The sequence below is a fragment of the Nicotiana attenuata genome, chromosome 5 (assembly GCF_001879085.1).
Source record: "Nicotiana attenuata strain UT chromosome 5, NIATTr2, whole genome shotgun sequence".
NCBI lineage: Eukaryota > Viridiplantae > Streptophyta > Magnoliopsida > Solanales > Solanaceae > Nicotiana > Nicotiana attenuata.
The window spans coordinates 39,322,930-39,341,024 of NC_031993.1; the positions used below are offsets into that span (position 1 = coordinate 39,322,930).

Genomic DNA, 18,095 nt, shown 5'->3' on the forward strand with positions numbered 1-18,095 from the left:
TTGCTTGATAAAGGTTTCATCAGACCGAGTGTCTCACCTAGGGGTGCTCCAGTTCTATTTGTGAAGAAGAAAGATGTCTCTATGAGGATGTGCATTGACTACAGGCAGCTGAACAAGGAAATAGTCAAGAACAAGTACCCACTAACGCGTATTGATGACTTATTTGATCAGCTTCAGGGTGCTAGGGTATTCTCGAAGATTGACTTTAGATCGGGGTACCATCAATTGAAGATTCGAGCTTCAGATGTTCTGAAGACGGCTTTCAGGACCCGCTATGGTCACTTTGAGTTTCAGGTGATGTCTTTCGGGCTGATCAATGACCCAGCAGCATTTATGCACTTGATGAACAACGTGTTCCATTCATATCTTTATTCCTTCGTCATTGTGCTCATTGATGATATATTGGTGTATTCTCGTAGCTGGGAGGATCATGAGCAGCACTTGAGGATCGTGCTCCAGACTTTGAAGGAGAAGAAGTTATATGCTAAATTCTCCAAGTGTGAGTTTTGGCTTGATTCGGTGGCATTTTTGGGCCATGTGATGCCCAGCGAGGGGATTAAGGTGGATCCAAAGAAGATTGAGGCAGTTCAGAGTTGGCCCAGGCCTTCTACCACTACTGAGATCCGAAGTTTTCTAGGATTGGCTGGGTATTATCGCTGTTTCATGGAGGTTTTTCATCCGTTGCAACTCTTTTGACTAGATTGAATCAGGGTGCCCCATTCATGTGGTTTGACGAGTGTGAGTAGAGCTTTTAGAAGCTCAAGATTGCCTTGACTACAGCTCTAGTTCTGGTTTTTCCTTCAACATTGGGTTCTTATACAACCTATTGTGATGCTTCACATGTTGGCATTGGGTGTGTTGATACAGGAGAGTAGAGTGATTACTTATGCTTCGCGTCAGTCGAAACCACATGGGAAGAACTACCCGGTACACGACTTGGAGTTTGCAACCATTGTTCATGTACTGAAAATTTGGAGGCATTATCTATACAGTGTGTCTTGTGAGGTGTTCACGGATCACATGAGTCTACAGCACCTATTCAAGCAAAAGGATCTGAACTTGAGGCAACAGAGGTAGTTAGAGCTACTAAAGGATTATGATATCACCATTCTTTATCATTCCGGAAAGGCCAATATTGTGGTCAATGCTTTGATTAGGAAGGTGGAGAGCATGAGTAGCTTGGCTTTTATTCCAACCGGGGAGAAACCATTAGCTTTGGATGTTCAGGCTTTAACCAATAGGTTCATGAGGTTGGATGTTTCGGAGCCTAGCCGGGTTCTTAGTTGCGTGGTTTCACGGAGGCTTTGGCCATTTCGATTTTTGATGCTACGAGTCACAATATATATGACTCAAAGCAAAACATGAATCTAACAGCTGCTAAACTATGCAACCTTTATTCATTGTCAGCATTCTCCGTGGAAAATCCATAGCAAATATCCAAATCAGAAAAAATTCGCCTATCAACTCTTCTTTCCCCAAATGGATTGACATAATCTGTTTCCAGTAATCCTTCCGTAAAAACTTCTACCATTAGAAAGAAAAAGTTCTACACAAATCAGTTTTTCCTCAGGAAGGGGTGGGTTACAGGTGGTTATGCATTCATCTGCGTTTCAACATGCCATTGGCAACATTACACCTTTCAACATTGTACTTTACAAATATAAAGATCTGTCCCTTGCGCTGCATGGTCAAGCTAACGTGAATAAAAATTCACTATCGACTTGAAGCTACCGATTGAAGGTGGAAAATGCAGCAACTCACCCACCAAGGCGATATGATCTCCCTCTGAATGCTACACCAGAACTGCTATCAGTTTGCACAGTGTTAGTTGTCGCTGCACCAGAACCCCTATCAGGCTGTGCAGGATAAGCTGTTGCTCCTCCAACCCGATAAGATCTCCCTCTGAAAGCTGCACCGGCATTATCAGGTTGTGCAGGAGTAGCAGTAGGTGCTCCAATCTTCCAACGCATAACCAGCTTATGTCTTATGTATCACCAGTTAAAGAAATTTGCAGAAAAGAATAATTTTGTTTCCTAAATGCAGAAAAACGAGCATCTTCTTTCTTTTCGTATTGGTTTTGTTAGGTGGAAATCGGAAACAAAAACCAAATTAGCCAGGGACATCACAGCAGCAAAATAAAATTTGATGGTGCAAGGAACATGCAACTGCAATGACCTCTCTGGTGCTGCTCTGTAAAGAGATGCCTACATGGGTGATTTCAGATAGCAGTTAAGAGAACATCTAGATGGTCATTGGTTAAAACTGCAATCAAAAGGATACACCCATATTGGTGTCTTCAAAAAGTTCTTCCCCGTGGCAAGTGGATGCAACACGGTTAAGAAGTAATAGAGATGTCCAGCAATGATCCCCAAGAGATCTGGCATAATTGGTGAGCCGAAAATAACATCTAAACCGAGCATGGCCCACGGCAAGTAAAAAGCCTGCAAGTTGGAATGGGAAGAAACATTTCACCAACGGAAAATTAAGATAAAGAGCACGAAAACCTGACAACTGAGGCTTGAAATAATCTAAACGAAAAGAACAAGAATACATACCTTTAGGGTTCACAAGACCATAAATGTTGTATATTAAGCGTTTGGGTAAGTTCTCTACTCCAGATATATAAAAGACNATGGGAAGCGGAAGATGAAATGAAAGAAAAATATCCCCATCTGTTTGAACAAGTCTAGTAGTGATCGTGCGAACTTTTATCTCTAAGCAAACTGATGTTGTGTTCTATTTGGTGCAAAGACACCCCATATCTCCCCTAAATGCTTTACTATTGTAACTCCTCAAGTTGTGCAAGAATTGTATGTGTTGTGATTATTTGAGTCATGTGCAAACCATTTTTGGTAAATGAAAGTTTTCTAAGAACTCTTGTGATAAGTGAATGATTAATGGTAGTATAGATTGGTAATGATTAATTGAAATGCGTATAGTGTATTGGTTGAACTGTATGGGACTCATTGAAGTGACCAAACTATGTGCAAAAATGTGTTAAGTGATTGAGTATGTGCAAGTGTTGAGGAAATGAAATGTATACCAGTTGTAGGGATAATAGGAGTTGTGTAATGGTTCTTGGACATATGTTTCGGGGGCTCTCTGACAGGTAGATATGTCGAAATTACAAAGGAAACTCTGGCCTTATGTCTTATGTATCACCAGTTAAAGAAATTTGCAGAAAAGAATAATTTTGTTTCCTAAATGCAGAAAAACGAGCATCTTCTTTCTTTTCGTATTGGTTTTGTTAGGTGGAAATCGGAAACAAAACCAAATTAGCCAGGGACATCACAGCAGCAAAATAAAATTTGATGGTGCAAGGAACATGCAACTGCAATGACCTCTCTGGTGCTGCTCTGTAAAGAGATGCCTACATGGGTGATTTCAGATAGCAGTTAAGAGAACATCTAGATGGTCATTGGTTAAAACTGCAATCAAAAGGATACACCCATATTGGTGTCTTCAAAAAGTTCTTCCCCGTGGCAAGTGGATGCAACACGGTTAAGAAGTAATAGAGATGTCCAGCAATGATCCCCAAGAGATCTGGCATAATTGGTGAGCCGAAAATAACATCTAAACCGAGCATGGCCCACGGCAAGTAAAAAGCCTGCAAGTTGGAATGGGAAGAAACATTTCACCAACGGAAAATTAAGATAAAGAGCACGAAAACCTGACAACTGAGGCTTGAAATATCTAAACGAAAGAACAGAATCATACCTTTAGGGTCACAAGACCATAAATGTTGATATTAGCGTTTGGGAATTCTCTACTCCAGATATATAAAAGCATGAAAACCAGTGATATGCCCAAGAATGGGGAGCGGAAGAAGGGGATTAGTGATAAAGCCTAGGCATAGCAGGAGACAATATGTTAAACAAGTGAAAAATTGGTTTGGTGCGTATCAGAGGAATGAAACATCATCTTCATAGTAAAACAAACAGTAGAGTAATAAAGACGATAGCAAGGGAAGGGTATGAGGTCACAGCTAAGAAAGACACAATAGGAGCTCATGTCTTGGGTAATTCACTCCCAAAATGTTCAGCAGTTGACATACCAACAATGTCAAAGCTCCAAATATCATCATCCACAGAAAATCTGCTGTTCGTCTTTGAAAAGGTCCACTCTCCAGTTGCACTCCATATCTTGCTCTATAACATCAAGAAGCTATAATCATAATTAATACTTGAAAAAGTAAAACAAAAATCTTTTGCATTTCATAACTAATTGCAAGCTTTAATAGTGCCGTAGAAAATAATTCATATTAGAGAAATAAGACTTAAAAGAAAAATTACTGGTCAGAGGTTGTGGGTTATGTGTCGCGGACTCTCCAAAATGTTGCCGCATCCGTGTCGGAACCTCCAAAAATGCACTACTTTTGGAGGATCTGACATGCACCCGGCCACATTTTCGGAGAGTCTAAGCAACATAGGTTGTGGGCACTTACATCATCAAGAGGCGAATCCCAAAATTAATTGAGAACTTCCCAAGAAAGAAGAAATTTGTGATCAATCTCCATAACTGAAACAAATGTAGCATCCGGTATCCTCATTAATATTGAAAATTAAACCCAAAAAGATAAATTACACGTAACTTGGTACTTACAAAACACTTTTCAGATACGTGCACTAGATATCACTTATAACAAGTGATGCAAATTTCTCATTTACAGGCTCAACATCATTAAATATGATGTAATTTAACAAAAAACAAGTGAATCACTATTATCTTTTGTTAAGGTACAGCCATGTCGCACCAGTGAGGATCCAGGATTTTTATGCGGGTTCAAAATGCGAAGAAGCAAATATACAGAGAAGTTAACAAAATAAATATTTATTAATAATAAAAATTAAAATACATGATTAAAATTTCCATCTACGAGTTTTCATTTCCTGAAACGTATAAATAATATTCTCATCAAAAAGAGTGTTAAATATCTTTTTCTAAATAAGGCACCAAACAACCGTTCATGAACTCGTCATTCGTTCGATTTCGTAATTCACTCCGGATCAACTTCATCGCCGAAAAAATTCTCTCAACTATGGTAGTGACAAGTGATAAAAGGAAAGCAAATTTCACAAGGTGAAACACAAATGGATAATTCAAATACTTCTTTGACTTAACTAGTGTTTCAGAAAGATCAACAAGTTCTTGCAGATTTGAGAACCTTTCATCAACATCACAAATATCAACAATATAAGTTTCAAGCTAATTCCTGAGAGTAACCGTTACATTTTCATCGAAAATGTCAAGGATACAATTCAACCATTCTCAATATCTTTTTTATGTCAAAACTAAATAAGTCAACTGGATTTAAGAAAGCTATTCCAATGAGCAAGTTTGTTGTCACCTCATTAAAACGAAAATTGAGTTCTTGAACTTGCCAATTAATAATCTTAAAAAATACATCATGTGATAGTGATGTAAAATATAATCAGCAACTTTACGTCGAGATCTTCCAGAATTAATATAGAGCTCATCAAAGTTTAATATCAAAATGTCATATTGACACAAAATGCAGACACCTTATCAATAAGTGAATCCCATTCTTCATCTCTTAGCTTCTGCAACTGTCTCTTTGCCGCTTCAACAAGTAGAACAACATTTGCAATATCCTGTTCCTTTTTCTATAAGGATGTATTAAGCTCATTTGTAATCCCAAGACATCTCTCATTAGGTATATGTTATACTGTATAACATGAAAGCAACCTCAAATTTTTGACAAGTTTTAAAATATCCCTTTGCCTTAGCTCTTTCTTCTGAAGACCGGGCATCAACAAATATAGGGTCAAGAACATCAACAATAGAGCCAAACATAGAAAAAAAATTCTTAAAAGATTTGTAGTGCAAACCCCAACGAGTCTCGGCAGCTATAGCAAGACCAAGTTCTTGATTCAAGCCCCCTACTAATTTCAGGCTCACCCATATCTAATGCCTCTTGAATTTATACTGCTTCTGCTTGAGATTCTCGAAGATAATCCATACTTTAGGAAGAACCTCCCATTATATTCAAGACATTAAAAACCAACACTATAAGTTCTCTCACTTCAAGATATTTTTTAGACACCGCAACAAGAGTCAATTGAAGTTGATTAGCAAAACAATGAATGGAATGAGTTGATTTACTTTCTTATTCAATCAAAGTTTTAAGGCGACTTGGATACCCTTGCAAATTGCTTGCTCTGTCATAGCATTGGCCACATACATAAGATAAACTCAAAGAATATTGAGCAAGGTAATCAATAATTGCTTCCTTAAACATAAAGCACTAGTATAACGAACATGAACGATCCCAACTAAATGCTCCACGACAGATCCCCATCTATCAACATATCGCAAGATAATAACCAATTGCTCTTTGCGTGATGCATCACAAGATTCATTAACTACGAATGAAAAAAGTCACCATTTAGATCGCCCATAATTGCTTTAACTGTTTTAATCTTACATGCAATGATAATATCTTTTTGAATTTTATGAGAAGTCAACTAATCATTATTTGGAGCCTTTTTCAACAAAAGATCATGGATTTTATCACACCTCTTTGCATACCATGAAAGAATTTCAAGAAAGTTCCTTGTTTAATGATGATTCATCTTCACGATATCCACGAAGTGTCAATTCTTGATTCAAAGGAGTCTCACCACCTCAATTGAAGCCTTCAAGCGAATTTTGTATTCGAGCTTGGTTTGACTAGATTGCCTATCAGATGCAATTTGAATTAACTGTTTTTCTTGTAATAGATCTTAACATTTCCCTCTACCTCTCCTGGTAGGGATAAGGTCTGCGTACACACTACCCTCCCCAGACCCCACCTGTGGGATTATACTGGGTTTGTTATTGTTGTTGTAGATCTTAACATTTCTTTTTTGCCTGGTTATGAATACTGCTCAACCCACCAACATCCATACCTAATCTATTTTTTTGTGTCAACTCTTAAACCATATACTTAGAAATACATCGCCTCCACCTTAACGAATGCCTTCATCTTGAAATAAGTAACAACACAAACAATAAGTTGCATCTTCTATTACACTATGTTCTAACCAATTATGATACTGATCAAACTATTTACGATTGAAATGACACTTTAAAGCCCGGAATAAAAAAAGCATCCAATTCCTTTACTTGAAGTCACATAATTTTCAAGAAGACAATTCTAAGTTAGTAATAAAATTTTAATCACAAACTAATAATGGCCCCAATTCCCAAACTTGAAACAAAATACGTTGTAAAATACCCAAAATAAATTACCATCATATTAAGTACTGAGATTCTTTTTAATTGATGAAATTGCACACAGCCAAACTAATTTTAGAAGTACAATACAATGATTAAAATCAAAGTGAAACATGACGATGCGATTGCCGGCGAGAGAGGCGACAACCAACGAAAAGTGGCAGTGGCCAGCGGCTAATGGCAGCGGAGACGGCTCCGAACGTAATGTAACTTTGAAATTGAATTGAAGGATTCAGCCAAGAGAGAGACAGTGAAGGGTTGGCAATTGGAGGCTATTTGTTTGGGAATTGGAGGCTATATACAATTTTTAGATTTTAGATTCTATTAAGAAAAAAAAAAGTAAAACGGTATCATATGTGTAACGACCCGGCCAGTCGTTTTGCTTTCTAGATCTTTGTTCCCCTATTTAAGACTTTCTGTATGTGCTTTTACTATTTTATGACATATGGGGATGGTTGATTTGGTTTTGGAAAGGTCCGGGTTGAATTCGGAACACTTAGTTCCATAGTAGTGGGCTAAGGTGGCCAAGTTTGACTTGGGTCAACACTCTGAGTAAACGGCCTCGAAATCGGAATTTGTATGATGATTTTGAACTTGGGCGTATGTTTGGATTGAATTTCGGGTGGACCGGGAGCGTTTCGGCGCTTATTATTGAAAGTTGGTGTCTCGAAGGTTTTAGAGTTTCTAAGTTCGATTTGAAGTAGACTTTGGTGTTTTCGATGTCCGGTTGGGGTTCCGAGCCTTGGATTAGGTTTGTATTGTGATTTGTGATTTCTGACTTGTGCATAAAATTTGGCGTCATTCCGAGTTGTCTAATTATGATTCGTCGCGTTCGAAGTTAGTTGGAAGAAGTTTGAAGTTCCAAAGTTGATTAATTTGATGTTGAGGTGCGATTCTTGGTTTCGATATTATTTTACGTGTTCTGAGGCTTCAAGTAGGTCCGTAGTATATTTATGGACTTGTTGGTACATTTGGACGAGGTCCCAGTGGCTCGGGTGAGTTTCGACCACCCGCAGCAAAGTTGAAGTTGGCTTATATTGCTGGTTTGCTAGTTTGTTGGTGTGCTTCGCGATCGCGAAGGAGGCTTGGGAGGGATCTGAGATTTTGCTCTTCACGAACGCGAGGAGGGCCCCGCAAACGCGATGGAGGATATGGTTCCTCTTCGCGAACGTGGAGCCATCTTCGCGAACGCGAAGAAGGCTGAGGCTGAGTTGGGCTGGGTGGCTGTTGGCCTTCGCGAACGCGGTTGGGGGACCGCGGAAGGCTGGGTGGTTGTTCAACGCGAACGCGACCGTGTTGTCGCGAACGCGAAGAGGATTTTGGTCAATTGGAATAGTTTGGTTTCCGCGAATGCGAAGAAGGAATCACTGGGCAGATCATATTTTTATTTCGGGACTTAGCTTATTTCTCACTTTTCACTTGGGTTTGGACGAATTTGAGAGCTCTTTTAAGGGGGATTTTCATTAAACATCACAAGGTAAGTGATTTCTACCAATTTAGAGTTAAATACATGGATTATGTGTAGATTATAACATAGAAATTGTGGAATTTTGGGATTTTTGTTGAAGAACCTAGGGTTTGGTAAAAATGGGCTTTGACCTTGAAATTGATTAAGGAATTGATAATAAATTATATATTTGAGTTCATAATGTCTAGCAATGTTTATCTTCAAAATTTCCAAAATCCGAGCACCTAGGCCCGGGGTTGACTTTTATTGACTTTCCGAACGGGGTTGGAAAATTACTCTAATAGATAAACTATGAACTTTTGAGCATATATTGATTGGTTTGCACAACCTTTGGCTAGTTTCGAATTGCTCGGCATTGATTTGAGGCAATTAGTGAGGTTGGAGAGATGAGTAGTGAGTTTGGAAGCGAGGCAAGTCTCTTGCCTAATCTTGTAAGAGCGAATTATCCCCGTAGGTGTGCTAATTGATGTGTGCTACTTATTTTGGGCGCTACTACCCACGAGGTGACGAGAGTCCGTACGTAGCTAGATTCATGTTTATGTCCGGGTAGACTTAGATACACATCATGCTTTAAATGTGCTATGTTAATTTATCTCGTTTGTTTGATTCCTTAAATTTATGACTGGAATTGAGACTAGAATAAAAATATTGACCGAATCTCTTACGTTGGAAATTGTGAAATATTTGATGAATGGTAGTTCTGTGTCTTATCGACTCGCATATATTTTTCGCGAGTGAGAGAGTTTCTCTATTGTTATGGTACACGATGGTGTTGTAAATTATTCTTATGGGATCGGGTTGTTCCCCTCGGCAATGTTGCAATACTCTTATGAGATCAAGCCTTTCGCCTCGGCAATGTTGTAAATTACTCTTATGGGATCGGGTCATTTGACTCGGCAGTGTTGTAAATTACTCTTATGGGATCCGGTCGTTCGCCTCGGCAGTGTCATAAATTACTCTTATGGGATCGGGTCATTCGCCTCGACAGTGTTGTAAATTACTCTTATGGGATTGTGCCGTTCGCCTCGTCAGTACTGTGACTTACTCTTATGGGATCGGGGCGTTCGCCTCAACGGTATTGTGTAACACTATTCCTATGGGATCGGGCCATTCACCTCGGCAGACTCGTGCGTAATACTTGAGATTTGATGTGGTATTGGTATCGGTTGACCTTGTGCCTTTAAGGCAAGTTGTGGTATTGGTGATTTCGTAATAATTCTTGTCCGGAAGTTTTATTATGTTATTTACCTGCATCGTTGCTACTTGTGGAGTTCCGTACCTGTTTACTTTATGTACTTTATTATTTTGACCGCAAGTGTCAAGTAGACCCATCATCACTACTTCTTCGAGGTTAGACTAGATACTTACTGGGTACGCGTTGATTTACGTACTCATACTACACTCGTGCACTGATTGTGCAGGTACTGAGACAGGTACTTCCGGTGGTCATACGGGCGCATAGACGTATTACACGGAGACTTAGTGGTGAGTTATTTTCCATGCTTCGATCTAAATACGTCATTGAATGTCCAAATACCCCCCCCCCCTCCCCCACAAAAAATCCCCAAATGAATTGGCCGGTTGATACGGGAAAAAATTTGTGATCCCATATGTTCAAAAAATTGAGAACTTTTGACCCATTAGTTTAAATCTCCAATTCACCTTTGGTCACACGACTCACACCAGGCACGATACATTTTATAGTTATATAGCATTAAGAATTTCTTTATACAATTTATATTGCAGTCCCAAATAAGAAATAATCATTTCTCAAGCTTATTTGATATGTCATTGAAAGTCAAAATAGCCCCCCCCCCCCCCCCAATGAATTGGCTAGTTCATACGGGAAACAATTTGTTCTTCGATTAGGAGAACAGCTGAGAGGAGATAGTTAGCATCCATTTTGTTTGCTAATAGGATAAGTTGCAGAAACAGAAAGTCACCACGTTATGGCAAGAGCAAAAGCAAAAATTTTATTTTTCACCAAAAAATAAATGAACCATTAAAGATTTAGCCACTAGGCAGCCTGCCTAGTGGTATATTTGCTAAAAAAAACATTTAAGATTGACATGAACTAATATCATTGAGGGGAAGCCAGAGGAGTTGCAGTTAAGGTGCTTCCCACTCCCAACTTCAGCGAAAGCCATGTGTGAGTGCTAAAAAAGGCAGCTAGCTTCGAAGTATAAGAACACCAGAGATACTTGTATAACTACATCTATTGCAAGATCCATTGCGCAATTAACCTATGTTAAGAACTATAACCATCAAATGATTACTGAAAACAACAATAACAGGAAGTAACATAACATTTTAGATATCTCAAAGCCATACACTAAGCATGAGAATAAGGATTCAGCCATTGGAACTTAAGAATGTTTCAAACTAAATAAGCTAGTCACAGGCCTCGTAGGTATGATACATTATGGTGTCTGGTTAGCATCGTAAAGATGCTGATATCCGAAGTATAATTAAATAAAAGGATATTTACCTGAAAATGGGAGAATACTAGCTCATACAATAATGCAATATCAACAAGATCAAACAGTCCCAATTGACATGCGGTTGTCAAAACTAGACAAGCAGTCCCGTAAGCCTTGCTTACAGGTGGAAGTGATTTATAGAACCTGTGATGAGAAAACAATTAGGTCATTCATTGAATACTTGATAGAGAAAACATAAAGTATAAAGCAGATAGCATTCATACCAATGACCAGAATATGAGATTAAAAATGACCTAATGGCATAAAATAAGGAAAGCAAAAGATAGCAAATCTTAAGACCAGAGATTATAGGAACGAGGGACAGCAATCCACAGTTCGCACATATAGTCCGACCGCTCAAATCAGTAGACACATACATTCAAACTTTTCCTTTTCTTTGGAAATGATAGAAGGATTACATTCTAAAGGATGACTCGCTTGGACACATGCCGCAGAATAATAAATCTCAGATTAGCAACTTCACAGCACAATGTGAAGTATCCAAATGCTTAACAAGAAGCAGCAACAGAACCAGTTGGGAGTTGAGAGCTCAGATTTAGGAGGGGAATAATAACCTCATTACCAACAAAACTCAACTGACAGCGAAGACAATTACAAGAGGTATACTCTATCAGGTACAATAACTGGAGGGTCATAGTGAAGTCATGTTACAATCACCTCTCTAGTAGTATAGAAATGGTCAACAGATTGCTCGTAATCTATGTTGCTCGGACTCTTCAAAAATGAGAGTGGGTGTGTGTCGGATCCTCCAAAAGTAGTGCATTTTTGGAAGATCCGACACGGGTGCGGTTGCATTTTGGAGAGTCCGCGCAACATAGCTCGTAATATGGAGAACGAAATACCAATAAAAGTGGCCTGTTTTTCACGACAGAAGAGCAAGAGGTTTGTCTCATGCAACTTTTTTAAGTCAGGCAAAGATAATTTACAAAACGGGCAGAATAGGACAATAGATGGTACATGCGCAAAAAGGCGCTGTCATCTTCACGTTCATTATTCAGAGGTGACTGGAAATCTAGGAACTATATCTTAAACTGTTTGGCTTTAGCAGTGAGATACTCTACACTGTCAAAGGATCCTTAGCAAGATGGGTCAATGGAAGAGAAAGGAACTAACTAAAAACATGTGGATCTCAATCCTAACATGCATTTTTGGTCAGTTGAATGCGGGAAGTTTTAAGGAAGATCAGTTTCACGTCATATTCTGAAATACAGATAGTCAAGCTCAACTCACTGATGAAGATGGAGATAATTAGCCTTCAATAAAGATGGCACAGCACGTGGTTATGAAACACTTTTTTTTTAAAAAGTATCAAATACTTAAATTTTATCAGATACAAGTTATCCAAGTCATGCTCTGCTCCAAAAGAAAGCAGCAGTAGTCATTTCCAATATAATTTAGTCTTTCAAGAAATATCTCAGCTTCGCTAGTTAAATGTTTTTCTGTGGAGGTCGAGCATTAAGGTATTGAGTATATTTCTAACTCGTACCAGTGTGAGGCTAGGCTGATAGGATTTAGTCTTAGACTACTCAGTGTTATAAAAAGCGTGCGCTTCTCGCTTAAAGCGCAGAAGCGACGCGAGGCGACGGCATAGCGCTTTTCTGCCTTAAAAAGCGACTCACGTCAAAAAGCGCTCGCTTTACCCTAAAAAGAGAGAAGCGAGGCGATGGAAAAAGCGCAAAAAAACGCGCTTAAGAGAGGGTAAGGCATCTGCTAGGGTTTTTAAAAAAAAACTTCGCAAATACACTTACACAAACATTCTGCTGCAAGAGACGACGGGTAAGTTTCTTCTTCTCTTCTTTTTCTTCTCTTCTTCTCTTCTCTTCCTCTTTTGGTTTTCTTCAGTTCACTGTTCGAGTTCGACTCCTTTTTCTCTTCTTCTTTCTATTTTTTTCAGTTTTTATTGCTCTGTTCTTCTGGCCTTATTTTGTGCTCTGTTCTTCTGTTCGACTACACTGTTTTTCTCTTCTTCTTTCTATTTTTTTCAGTTTTTATTGCTCTGTTCTTCTGCCCTAATTTATGCTCTATTCTCCTGCCCTTAATTTTGTGCTCTGTTCTTCTGTTAGACTACACTGTTTTTTCAGTTTTTATTGCTCTGTTTTTCTGTTCTTTCACTGTTTCTGGTTCGACTCCTAACTGTTCTGTTTGTTTTTGTTTTTTTTTTTTGGTTGTTGATTGTAGTAAATTCAATCTTATTATTCAATGGCATCAAGCCAAAAAAGCGATCCAGCTTGGGCGTATCTAGTTTTAGTATCTATTATTTACTTCTTGATTTAAGAATTGAAACATTTGCTTAATATGTTATTTTTATTGAGTTCTTGGCCATTTATCTATGCCTATTTAATTTTTTTTTATTTATGTGTTAAATTGCGCTTCACATGAAAAAAGCGCGCGATTCGCTTCGCGCTTCTCGCTTCGGTGAAGCGAGGCCTCCTTGCTTTTTTTCCGCTTCTCGCTCTTCAAAAAACTGAGACTACTAGTGGTCAATGTTGTGTTCACACTACTCTTCCGTTTTCATAGTGTCCGGTCTTATTTACTGGTTACTCCCTCTATTCCAATTTATGTGAACTTGTTAAGAAAAAATGAATACTTTTGGAATTTGTGGTCCTAAACAAGTCAAAAAGGGGTCCAAAGTATTTGTGTGGTTATAAAAGCTTCTCATTAAAGGTAGAATTGGAAGCTTAAGATAAATTATTTTCAAATTTAGAAAGGGGTCATTCTTTTTGGAACGGACCAAAAAGGAAATAGGTTCACATAAACTGGAACAGAGGGAGTATTAATTTTGCTTTCCATCTACCTACTGGTCCTTGTGATGTTATACTTCTATGGTTTTTTGTTGATGGTACTGATATATTGCCTCTTTTCGTCTTCTTGAGCCGAGGGTCTATCGGAAACAGCCTCTCTACCCCCTCGGGGCAGAGGTAAGGTATGCGTACACACTACCCTCCCCAGACCCCACTTGTGAGATTTTACTAGGTGGTTGTTGTTGTTGTTGTAAGGGAATAAAGAAATTGCTAGAGTTCCAATCAAAATTGAGTCACCAAGTCAAAAAAAAAAAAAAAAAAAGAAGATTGGGCAAAAATCTTTTGTTTCAAAAAATAAAATAGGCAACAAAAGTTAACAAAAAGTGCTAAGTGTAAGGTGTAAGGCTGGGGAGATTAGATTCTTAAAGATATAGACACAAGAGACAAGAGTCGCTGGTTGGTGAAGGGGGGAGTGAGGGGGAGGAAAAGAGGAAAAATCTAAGTGTGTGGGACTAAAATGCTCGGACTTGGGCATGGTATCCGATACGGGCACGGATCTGAGTGTCGGATTCGACAAAATCTAAATTTAAGATTCGGAGGTGCGGATCTAGATATGGATACGGGTACAGGGATTTGGCTAAGAAAATTCAAAATTATTAAAAAAAAAAGAAAAAAAAAATATATATATATATATATATATATTTCAAGGCCTTCCACCAACTCTCTATGTATATCGCAGCTACTGTCTACCAGAAGTCCGAACTTGAAACACAATCCCTTGAATTCTTGATTTTTCTAAAACACAAAGCAGCAAATATGAGACAGAAGTACTACAATATTGAAGGTATGCCATTTCTCATATCTTAAATCTGTTTTATTTTGAATTTTTAGAAATCAAATCTCAATTTTTCCACCAAATTTGTTGATGGAGTGAGGTCAAAGTATCCGAAGTTAGTTGACCGAATCCGAGACGTATCCCGCACCCAAACCCGTACCGCGTTGAGACGGGTGCGGCACCAAAAACGAAGAGTCCGCGCAACTTAGGTGTGGGATAAGGAGATGACAAGCAACAACCAGTAGTTTTTCAGCAATGACATCACAATCTCCTCTTCTCTTCTAGTGGAACTGGTTATAGGGTAGATATAGACAGAAAAAAGGGTACAGGTTTTGCAGAAGGCTAATCCCTTCCCCTAACTGCATTTGACACATGAAGTTTCCATGAAAATAATACCTAACACCATTCTTAACACTTTCGACCTTTTACAATCAGGCATGAATGATAGATACGACAAGATAAAGGTATAGCCTTCAGGATAATTTCAGGTATCTTAATATTAAAGCCAAGCTAATATCTAGTTTGATTTGAACTGTCGAGTGAGGACACCAACATTGTCTTCTCATTTGCATCACACTCAACATTCTTCATCCTGGTTACTATAGTTCAAAACTTCAGTAATTCTCTCAGTGAAGCTTCACAAAAGCTACTCTTGAGATGGATGGGAAGTGTTGAGGCCCATGCATGTGTAGGGTGAGTTGAGATACTCTCAAAGATTGATCACAGTGCAGTAGCTCGGCTACTGTTAGGGATGTAAGAGTGTGCCAAAGCAAGCTTCGGCGGGAGGACTTCTTAAACGAGAAGTTAGAGCAAAGATGGAGACAACCACTAAACAACTGAATGTATAGTGGAGTCCCTGGGCGGAATTATGCAGTTGGTACCGAAAGGTAATTCAGAGTGCAAAGGCGGTGGAGTGTAGGCTCAGCTCCGGGTCAAAAAATTCCTTGATGACACAAATTCCCATGAAGCGAGAGAATCAAGTAAGGGCTAGCCAAGGTGATACCACTTGATAAGATCATTTATTGTTTTTACATGATTGGCATGAAAATTGATTAGTCAATTTTGTTCAACATGTAGCAAGTCTACTATGTTAGAAAATACAAGCCAAGGTGGAGATTTGTTAAGAAGTCTTAATTTTCAAGAAATTAGCAACGGTCGATTTTTTCTATGGTCCTAGATACTCGATGCTTGAATTTTAGGTTCAAACATCAAGGTCGAAACAATCCAATGCTTGAGTCAAGCATTTTGAATAGAAGATTAACCTTTGACAAGTTTGAATGGTTAGAAGGCCTAGAATCTTCAAATGGCGGGTGCAAAGTACTAACAATGAGCCTATGAATCTAAGTTGCTCCGACATGGCAGTTTAGGTAACGCACCCGTGTCGACAGTAGTACCGGATCTGGTCAAATTTTGGGTACTTTGACCACGACGGTCGGAAAAAATTCGAGACGATATACAATTTAATTCCCGAAATCAAAACCAAAACTAGGATAAATTTGAAGAAAATAACATACCTTATCTGGGAAATCAATCATTTACTTATCTACAATTTGAGAATAAAAAAGAAATTCACACTTTGCAAGCTATACATAAGTATTCCGCAAAATTTCTCATAATTTAGAGCTATTTTTTATATTTTTGTTTTTCTGAATTATTTTTAGCCGGATCCCCGCACTCTTATCTGTACTAGGATCCGTATCCCCGAATCTTTGAATTTACATCTCGAAGGATCCGACCTCTAGATCCGCACCCGTGTCGGACACCTGCACCCGTGTCCGAGCAACTTAGCTATGATTTGACGCACCCTTTCTCGTTTTAATGCATAGAAGGAACATAAAGAGAATTATATGTGAGAGGTAGGTCAATTACTTCCTCATACTGAATTGTGAAGTAGATTGAAAGAGATGTAAGACAACACTAGAGAATAAAATATCGTGATACACTTGCATCAAACTCATTGTAGAGTGCATTTGTAAGGTATTCATTTAGACGTTTTTTGAGTAAATAAAGAGTGTTATCTGTATTTTGTATACAACCTTTTTAGCTTTTATTATGATCCATCCTCCTCACATGTGGATGTAACCATGATCAGGCTAGCACATAATTTTTGTTATCACCTATATTCTTTCCATCCAATTTAAGGTATGCCATTGTTCTGCTCATATCGAATGTACGCTTTGATACTTCCCATGGCGTAATAAAATGGGAATCTTCCCTTCCAAACAACAAGGTACCTCAATGGAGCAACCTATTAAACACCATGAAATTGCAGAAATGCATTATCATTAATAGCATCAAATGGTCCATGTGTCACAATTATGCATTTCTATTATGTCGTGGCCTCTATAAGACAAAGTTTCAGCCATTTACTGCTTTCTCTCTCAAAATCCAACAATTTCTGGTTCTTAACATTGGTATTACTCCTTCTATCCCAATTGATGTGATGCACCTTCCTTTTCTAGTCTATCCTGATACCTTTCTATAGTTAGAAATAATTCATCATTAAACTTCTTATTTTAACCTTAATGAGATAGTTATAGTCACAAATATTTATTGTTTGTTTTAGACACAAGTTTCAAAGGTCAGTCTTTTTTTCTTAAACTCTTGCACAATCTAAACAACCTAATATAAAATGAGGTACCCAAGAGTGTGACCTAGTGGTCAATGAAGCGGGTGAGAACCATGGGGTCTCAGGTTCAAATCCTAATGGAGGTAAAACACTAGGTAATTTCTTTCTATTTATCCAAGTCTTGGTGGAGAGAGTTACCTGGTACATGTTGCTGGTGGGAGGTGAAACTAGCTGAGGTGCCCCGACACCACAGTTATAAAGAAAACATCATATAAAATGGGAGGCATGGAGTATTAAGAAGAAGCAAGCAACTATCCACCCAAAATATTAAAGCCATCATATTGATGGCAAAATGTTAATTGAGGATCGGAATTACTTTTGGGGGATCCTCAATCCAATTGACGCACTGAAAAGCCCTAAAAGTTGAATTATAGAACATAAAATTGAGAGTATTTTCATAAAGAAAATAGAATTTAGAATCAGATTACAGACAAAGTGTGTGAAATGATGAGTGCGTGTATATAGCTCCATGGAGAGAGAGCAGAAAAAGGGAGACTTACTCAGCAGGAGATGACATTGCGAATTCAGAAACCGAAATACAAGCTTGCGAATGAGAAGTTAATTCTTTGAAGATTTTTCCAATGTAGCTGTAGAGGAGGAGAGAACGAAATTGGTAATAAGGTCGCCCCTAATTGAAACTTCTAGATAATTCTTTGAAGGTCAGGCGATCTGTTTTCCAGAGTGG

General features: G+C 38.4%; 1 protein-coding gene across 1 annotated transcript; it reads right to left on the minus strand.

Moving 5' to 3' along the window:
- On the minus strand, positions 1,443 to 18,095 carry LOC109225679 (derlin-1-like). The gene is made up of 7 exons (XM_019390428.1): positions 17,911 to 18,095; positions 11,193 to 11,328; positions 4,445 to 4,518; positions 4,055 to 4,148; positions 3,718 to 3,846; positions 3,447 to 3,607; positions 1,443 to 1,983 (listed from the first exon to the last, which is right to left on the minus strand). The coding sequence occupies exons 1-7, from the start codon at positions 17,925 to 17,927 to the stop codon at positions 1,758 to 1,760; spliced, it is 837 nt and encodes a 278-aa protein (XP_019245973.1). The 5' UTR covers positions 17,928 to 18,095; the 3' UTR covers positions 1,443 to 1,757.